The sequence below is a fragment of the Mizuhopecten yessoensis genome, unplaced genomic scaffold (assembly GCF_002113885.1).
Source record: "Mizuhopecten yessoensis strain PY_sf001 unplaced genomic scaffold, ASM211388v2 scaffold3717, whole genome shotgun sequence".
Classification (NCBI taxonomy): Eukaryota; Metazoa; Mollusca; class Bivalvia; order Pectinida; family Pectinidae; genus Mizuhopecten; species Mizuhopecten yessoensis.
In genome coordinates this window covers 103,522-112,467 of record NW_018405184.1, presented here as the reverse complement: position 1 = coordinate 112,467, position 8,946 = coordinate 103,522, and the positions used below count along the sequence as shown (strand labels likewise).

General features: G+C 31.8%; 1 protein-coding gene across 1 annotated transcript in view; it reads right to left on the bottom strand.

The window, feature by feature from the left end:
- Positions 1 to 788: 788 nt before the first annotated feature.
- LOC110447982 overlaps positions 789 to 8,946 on the bottom strand; it is a 10,267-nt gene continuing 2,109 nt past the window's right edge. The window contains exons 3-8 of the mRNA XM_021493994.1: positions 8,390 to 8,497; positions 7,844 to 7,957; positions 4,148 to 4,189; positions 2,801 to 2,928; positions 1,939 to 2,181; positions 789 to 1,031 (exon numbers count right to left, since the gene is read on the bottom strand). Coding sequence (XP_021349669.1) covers positions 789 to 1,031; positions 1,939 to 2,181; positions 2,801 to 2,928; positions 4,148 to 4,189; positions 7,844 to 7,957; positions 8,390 to 8,497 — 878 coding nt within the window. The remainder of the gene's footprint in view (positions 1,032 to 1,938; positions 2,182 to 2,800; positions 2,929 to 4,147; positions 4,190 to 7,843; positions 7,958 to 8,389; positions 8,498 to 8,946) is intronic.

The window sequence follows — 8,946 nt, the reverse complement described above, 5'->3', positions numbered from 1 at the left end:
GTACCCTTGGCCTTTTGGTTATTAAGAAGAAGTCGTTTAAAGTAAAATATTGACGCCGGACGCCAGCCGGCCGGCCGACGGATGCCGCGCCACGGCATAACGAAGCTCACTTGGCACTTCGTGCCAGGTGAGCTAAAAATCATAAAATTTCATATGTTGTTATTACAGTTACCGGTAAGTTAATTCAACCTGTTTTGATCTGTTAGTATAATGTCAAACTTGATTTTTTAGGTATAAGTACAGTAATGCACATTGTCAAACATGATTTATTTTAATGTATTACATATACATTTATAATTCAGTACATTGTGCATCATGATTGATTTTGATGTATTATGGTACAAACTATCCATAATATACACAAAATCAAAATGAAAATTTACTAATGACAGAAATTAATGTCTGGGTGTCACCATTACATTGAACTTTTTATAATTATACACTGTACTAGGGAAAATGAGATCCAATGTTCGCTAGTGAATGTTCAGTGAAGTTCTGCGTACCCCTTTGATGTATTCCTAAATGAAATTCACTGGTCTAGCCATGAGAGTAAAAGCAATTTAAAAGCAAAGATGATCCGACAACATCAAATGGGGAGTCTTGGCAAATTTAATCAAGTTTACATGCGTCGGTTCACTAGGTGGATTCTTGTAATTTTGCTAGCTGATTAAGATGTTATTCATATCAGAAAGACATAACATATTATAACCCAAATCTCAGCTCAACAAATTTTAAGCTCATTGCGTAAAATTGTTCAGATAAGTTGATATCTCAAATCAACAAAATATCTAAAATTTTGTACTCACACGAAAGTCCTTAATAGCTTCCATCGTTCCGGCATGTAAATACCGAAACTGATTTGATCCTAAAGACAAGGTAACATCTTGATCAGCAGAGCTCTTGTATTTGTACTGAATGAGACTCGAGACAGTGTTTATGCTCCAACTTCTCACACAGAACAGAGGGATGATCACTGCATGCTGACCTGTGGCCACTACAACACCCTCGGAAGACAACATCACACTGACCAGCTGTTCAGAGAGGGATAGCTAATAATAATTAAAAAAAAATCTTTTCTGTAAACCAGGTTTAGAATTTAGTATTTACATGTTACATAGAAATATGTGCAATTAATTCTACATAGTTGTCAACCTCTGAAACCTCCAATGAGGGAGATCTCCCTCATTCCACNTAAAATGTTGACGCCGGACGGACGCCGCACCATGCCATAAGCTCACTTGGCCCTTAAGGCCAGGTGAGCTAATAAAAAAAGACTAATAAACAGAATATAGATCACAATGAAATGTCCTAATGATAATTTTCTATTTATAATAATTAGTAAGTTGCACCTGGACCATGGGAATTCAATGTGCGGATTATAACTATGATTTAGTAGAAGAGTTCTCAACCTGCATTTCCACAAATACAGCAAATATATACATGTAACGTAGCTGGCTACATACATTTTTATTTTAAAAGTACAAGTACATAAATGAAATTTGACAATACAATTGGGATGACAGACGATACATGAATTTGTTTAACTAAGATATAGACTCACCCTACCAGCTACATTTGAATGTGGTTGGTCATATATAAATAAATTGCAGAATCATAACACAAGCAATATGATTGTTCCTTACCTGGCACTTACGTTCTGGATTTCATATCACTGAGAGTAAATACTCAATGTCGAGCTTTTGGTTATAATCCAAATCGATTAGTGGTTTGACCAAAGCTGTAACATAGTGATTTGTTGGATTGAATGAGCAGTTGGCTGTATGGTTGTACATAAAGGGCCATANTGTTATTCATATCAGAAAGACATAACATATTATAACCCAAATCTCAGCTCAACAAATTTTAAGCTCATTGCGTAAAATTGTTCAGATAAGTTGATATCTCAAATCAACAAAATATCTAAAATTTTGTACTCACACGAAAGTCCTTAATAGCTTCCATCGTTCCGGCATGTAAATACCGAAACTGATTTGATCCTAAAGACAAGGTAACATCTTGATCAGCAGAGCTCTTGTATTTGTACTGAATGAGACTCGAGACAGTGTTTATGCTCCAACTTCTCACACAGAACAGAGGGATGATCACTGCATGCTGACCTGTGGCCACTACAACACCCTCGGAAGACAACATCACACTGACCAGCTGTTCAGAGAGGGATAGCTAATAATAATTAAAAAAAAATCTTTTCTGTAAACCAGGTTTAGAATTTAGTATTTACATGTTACATAGAAATATGTGCAATTAATTCTACATAGTTGTCAACCTCTGAAACCTCCAATGAGGGAGATCTCCCTCATTCCACATTTCCGATGGGGGGGAAAGTTTGTGAAACGTGACTGAAACTGCTTTGCTAGATTTATCTTTCCCTTTTTATGTATCAAAATAACTAAGAAAAACATTCATTTGATTCAGACACACCTGTTATAATTACACACACCCTGCAGTAACTAGGAGATAAATTGACCACAGGAAGTAGATTTTGAGTTTGTGCGAGTTTGGACTTGAATGAGAGGGAGATTGGTAATTTTTTGTGAAAATGAAGGAGTCTTATTTATTTATCTTTGCTTTTAAGGACACCTGTGAAAAATCATCCATCACTTGCTCTCTGATAGTCAAGATCAATAATGTGATCACCAGATATTTGAAACCAAAACAGTTTTTAAAAGGTAACAAAACACAGAGCTGCCAAATAAGACATATAATCCAAGCTTGAGGTTCTAAATTAAACAGCCTGTTTTATTACTAACATTTCTCTTGGTTGGAGATGCTTTATACTTACAGGGGTAAATTCTTCCTCTGACTTCAGAGACATAGTGCAGTTGTCTACCCTAATAGAAAAGTAGTCCTTCATAGACTGACATACATATACATATTGTTCCTCAAGTGTGAATCCTGGTTCCAAGTATTCTGTAATGTAAATGTCAATTTGTCTTAGTGTTCATGATTAAATAGCAGTCTAAAGGTTTCTAGTTAATTATTGTATACTGGGAAACTTAAGCCCATTCAAATGACATTGTGTTCCCTTTGCTGATGAGATGCATGATCGCCTAGTGTTAATTTTGCCCTTAAATTCACAAGCAAATGTTAAACATTGTATGTTGTGTACTGAATTCAGTGTCATGCTAAATTCATTCTCATTGAAATGGGGAGAGCGAAAGGCAAACGTTAAACTGCAGTGAATATATCCCAGTACAGTAATGTCATTCTCTATAGAGCTTATATATTTACTGTATAGTACTTATGTTTTGTATACTGTTAGTTTTATATTACAAAATCTGTAAAATTTAAACCCGACAAATGTGTTGCCCTACTGAAAGACTAACTCCCTTTGTAGATTGTGTACCTTCATCGTGGAAATGACCAAGCCAGTCAGGTACAAAATGGGTTAAAGTGACCCCTCCTAATTGTTATCAAATGAAAAACAAAAACACAGACAACACGGAAAGTTGTAAATTGTGGTTAGATCTTTCCATTTAAAAAAAAAAAAATGCATTTTTAATATCTATATAAAAGAAAAAGTTAAACTATGTGTTTAAAGGATAGCTTTTAGGTTTCTGGTTCCCATCGATGGCCCATCAATACAATATAGTCATACAGGCCACAAGATAAAAATGGTTGAGTAATTATAAACAGGCAGGTGTCATTCTGCCAAAAGGTACACAGAAATATCAAAGATGTAGAAAAGCATAGGCTAAATAGTAAAAAAGGCAAGAGGTTTCTGGTATATTGAAACCAATAATGAATGCTGTGGACAAAACAAATCTATTATTAGTATCTATATACCGGTATGGCACAGTGTGTAACTGCTTTGATTAGTATATAATCATAAACTTAAGCTGCCAGGCTGTCAGTTATGGTCGATCTTTCTACAACAACCATCACATGAACTGGTTAACTGTTAATTAGCTATGATAGTATTTAGATAAATTGATCTATGTGTAACTAAATTGGACATACTGGAGCTTTACAACTTGTGTGAATCAACTGTTTTATTAACAATTATGCAACATCACCAATTTTCAACACAGAGCATGTAATACTGCAACAGTAAATGAAGCTTTAACACACATATATACAATACGTAAAACTAATCTGGTACACCTGGTATAACCTCGCTTTCTCTTACCTTCAAGCTTTTGTTCTTGTTCTTTGTTTGGCACAAGTCTCTCTACAGAAGAAAGCAATATTGTATAATTTTACAGAGTTAATAGAATAACATAATCCACACAAACCAATTAAGTTATTATCAAGGCCTGCTGTATCTCAATGCATGTATGATAATGACTCTCCAGAGAAAGACAACAGAACCGAAAGCAAGAGACTGCTGACTCGTATTGACTGGAACTTTAAATATTATTCAACTTTAGATCAAGCACTTTATCCATAGTAATTTAATCTCAATACTTTGTCTCTAATACTCTGATCTCTATACTCTGTCTCTAACACTTTGTCTTTAATACTCAGATCTCTAAACCACTGTCTTTATGCTCTGTTTTTGATACTTTGTCTTTAATACTCGATCTATATACTCTGTCTTTACACTTTGATCTCTATACTTTGTCTTTATTACTATGTCTTTAATACTTTGTCTTTAATACTCTGTCATTAATACTTTGTCATTAATACTAAGATATCTATACCGTTGTCTTAAATACTCTGTTTTTCATTCTTTGTCTTTAATACTCTGATCTCTATACTTTGTCTCTAATACTCTGTCTTTAATCCTATGTCTTTAATTCTTTGTCTTTAATACACCGATATCTATACTCTGGCTTTACACTTTGAACTCTATACTCTGTCTTTATTACAATGTCTTTAATACTTTGTCTTTAATACTCTGTCATTAATACTTTGTCATTAATACTAAGATTCTATACCGTTGTCTTTAATACTCTGTTTTTCATTCTTTGTCTTTAATCCTCTGATCTCTATACTTTGTCTCTAATACTATGTCTTTAATACTATGTCTTTAATTCTTTGTCTTTAATAGTCCGATATCTATACTCTGTCTTTACACTTTGATCTCTATACTCTGTCTTTAATACTATGTCATTAATACTTTGTCATTAATACTAAGATATCTATACCGTTGTCTTAAATACTCTGTTTTTCATTCTTTGTCTTTAATCCTCTGATCTCTATACTTTGTCTCTAATACTATGTCTTTAATACTATGTCTTTATTACTCTATCTTGAATACTTTGTTTTTAATACTAAGATATCTATACCGTTGTCTTTAATACTCTGTTTTTAATTCTTTGTCTTTATTACTTTGATCTCTATACTCTGTCTTTATTACAATGTCTTTAATACTTTGTCTTTAATGCTCTGTCATTAATACTTTGTCATTAATACTAAGATATCTATACCGTTGTCTTAAATACTCTGTTTTTCATTCTTTGTCTTTAATCCTCTGATCTCTATACTTTGTCTCTAATCCTCGGATCTCTATACTGTCTTTAATACTATGTTTTTAATACATACTCTGTCTTTAATTCTTTGTCTTTAATACTCTGTCATTAATACTTTGTCATTAATACTAAGATTCTATACCGTTGTCTTTAATACTCTGTTTTTCATTCTTTGTCTTTAATCCTCTGATCTCTATACTTTGTCTCTAATCCTCGGATCTCTATACTGTCTTTAATACTATGTTTTTAATACATACTCTGTCTTTAATACTATGTCTTTAATTCTTTGTCTTTAATAGTCCGATATCTATACTCTGTCTTTATACACTTTGATCTCTATACTCTGTCTTTATTACAATGTCTTTAATACTTTGTCTTTAATACTATGTCATTAATACTTTGTCATTAATACTAAGATATCTATACCGTTGTCTTTAATACTCTGTTTTTCATTCTTTGTCTTTAATCCTCTGATCTCTATACTTTGTCTCTAATACTCTGTCTTTAATACTATGTCTTTAATACTCTATCTTGAATACTTTGTTTTTAATACGAAGATATCTATACCGTTGTCTTTAATACTCTGTTTTTAATTCTTTGTCTTTATTACTTTGATCTCTATACTCTGTCTTTATTACAATGTCTTTAATACTTTGTCTTTAATGCTCTGTCATTAATACTTTGTCATTAATACTAAGATATCTATACCGTTGTCTTAAATACTCTGTTTTTCATTCTTTGTCTTTAATACTCTGATCTCTATACTTTGTCTCTAATCCTCGGATCTCTATACTGTCTTTAATACTATGTTTTTAATACATACTCTGTCTTTAATGCTATGTCTTTAATTCTTTGTCTTTAATAGTCCGATATCTATACTCTGTCTTTACACTTTGATCTCTATACTCTGTCTTTATTACAATGTCTTTAATACTTTGTCTTTAATGCTCTGTCATTAATACTTTGTCATTAATACTAAGATTCTATACCGTTGTCTTTAATACTCTGTTTTTAATTCTTTGTCTTTATTACTTTGATCTCTATACTCTGTCTTTAATACTATGTCTTTAATTCTTTGTCTTTAATAGTCCGATATCTATACTCTGTCTTTATACACTTTGATCTCTATACTCTGTCTTTAATACTATGTCATTAATACTTTGTCATTAATACTAAGATATCTATACCGTTGTCTTTAATACTCTGTTTTTCATTCTTTGTCTTTAATACTCTGATCTCGATACTTTGTCTCTAATACTCTGTCTTTAATCCTATGTCTTTAATTCTTTGTCTTTAATACACCGATATCTATACTCTGGCTTTACACTTTGAACTCTATACTCTGTCTTTATTACAATGTCTTTAATACTTTGTCTTTAATACTATGTCATTAATACTTTGTCATTAATACTAAGATATCTATACCGTTGTCTTAAATACTCTGTTTTTCATTCTTTGTCTTTAATACTCTGATCTCTATACTTTGTCTCTAATCCTCGGATCTCTATACTGTCTTTAATACTATGTTTTTAATACATACTCTGTCTTTAATTCTTTGTCTTTAATAGTCCGATATCTATACTCTGTCTTTACACTTTGATCTCTATACTCTGTCTTTAATACTATGTCTTTAATTCTTTGTCTTTGACACTTTGATCCCTATACTCTGTCTTTAATACTCTGTCTTTAATACATACTCTGTCTTTAATTCTTTGTCTTTAATACTCCGATATCTATACTCTGTCTTTACACTTTGATCTCTATACTCTGTCTTTATTACAATGTCTTTAATACTTTGTCTTTAATACTATGTCATTAATACTTTGTCATTAATACTAAGATTCTATACCGTTGTCTTTAATACTCTGTTTTTCATTCTTTGTCTTTAATACTCTGATCTCTATACTCTGTCTTTAATACTATGTCTTTAATACTCTATCTTGAATACTTTGTTTTTAATACTAAGATATCTATACCGTTGTCTTTAATACTCTGTTTTTAATTCTTTGTCTTTATTACTTTGATCTCTATACTCTGTCTTTAATACTTTCTGATATTTTGTCTTTAATACTAAGTATTTAATACTATGTCTTTAATACTCTATCTTGAATACTTTGTCTTTAATACTCAGATCTCTATACTCTGATTTTAATACTATGTCTTTAATTCTTTGTCTCTACATGTATACTGTCTTTAATGCTTCCATCAGATCGCAACAAAATATGGTGATACAGTGTAGTAAATTTGAATATTCAAATCTAATCACTGGCACATATGTCGGATAAATCAGTCAAATTAAAGGCTGCAATATATGACAATATAAAAGATTTAAAAAGGTGGAATGAAAACCTTTTTGAACACAAGAATGTGTTTTTGAATTTAGAAATATTGACCTTACTCATCAGCAATACCTGATTTAATGTCATTCTCTGCCTCAGAAAACACCAGATGACATGCCATTCCATCATTTTTGATGACCTCACTTTCTTGTTTCTGAGTAAAGCACCATTTTCTTAGCACCAAACCTGCATAGTATAATAGTACAATAATTGACAAATCATATGCACCATATCATTAAGTCTCAATTTCATGATTTTTGTTCCAACAAAATTCATACATATCAATAATATCTAAATTGATCAGAGGCTATGATGGTCATCTTACTTTTTATCCTTTAGACCAGGTAAGCTAAATCTTAGGGTACTTGTAGGTAAAAGTTTTATACAGAATACAACAAAATTGTTAAACATGGATAAATTATTCTCATATTTTAATAAAGGATATAACTGGTGGCCTGTTAAACACATACATGAATCATAACTGCAGTGGAATATCAGTATATTGACAAGAACAAAGAATGAATAAAAAGATTGTAGTATTTTGCAACACTAGTGAATTTTATCTGATATTCACAAGAAATTATGGGAAATATAACATGTGATACATTTCTGTATTACCTTTCACAGGACAAAATATGTGATCGGTGTCTCGAACACGTTGTAAGATTTCACCATTTGAGTTACAGGTAAATAGTGAAAACAAATCATGGCTGCTCTGCTTCAAACCTAGGTTGAAAAGACACCAAGGTTGAAATCACAATAAGACACTTTATGTCATTGAAAGAAACTTGAAAGTTTACACAGATGCAGGTAACTGGGATGATTATTATAATTTCGTCCAAATACTGGTAATAACTTCATTAAATCCATTGGTCTTACTTTTTGTTATTAAACAGAGGTCATGTTCAAGTTAAACATCATGCATTTATCACACTCTGTCTTTTTTGAAGGTGAATGATACCATAAAGATAAAATATATTTAAGTCCTTCATACAGGATTGCTCCATAACAAACAAGAGATCCCAGAGGGATCTTGGCGCCCACCTTTGTACCATCTTCATTAGTTCTTTGTCAGTTCGATCTTTTCTCTTCTTTCCTCTAATCTGTTTGATCGAGTCATGTTAACAGTAAATGCACCTTGAGGTAACTTTTGATCTAAACTTAATACTGATGTG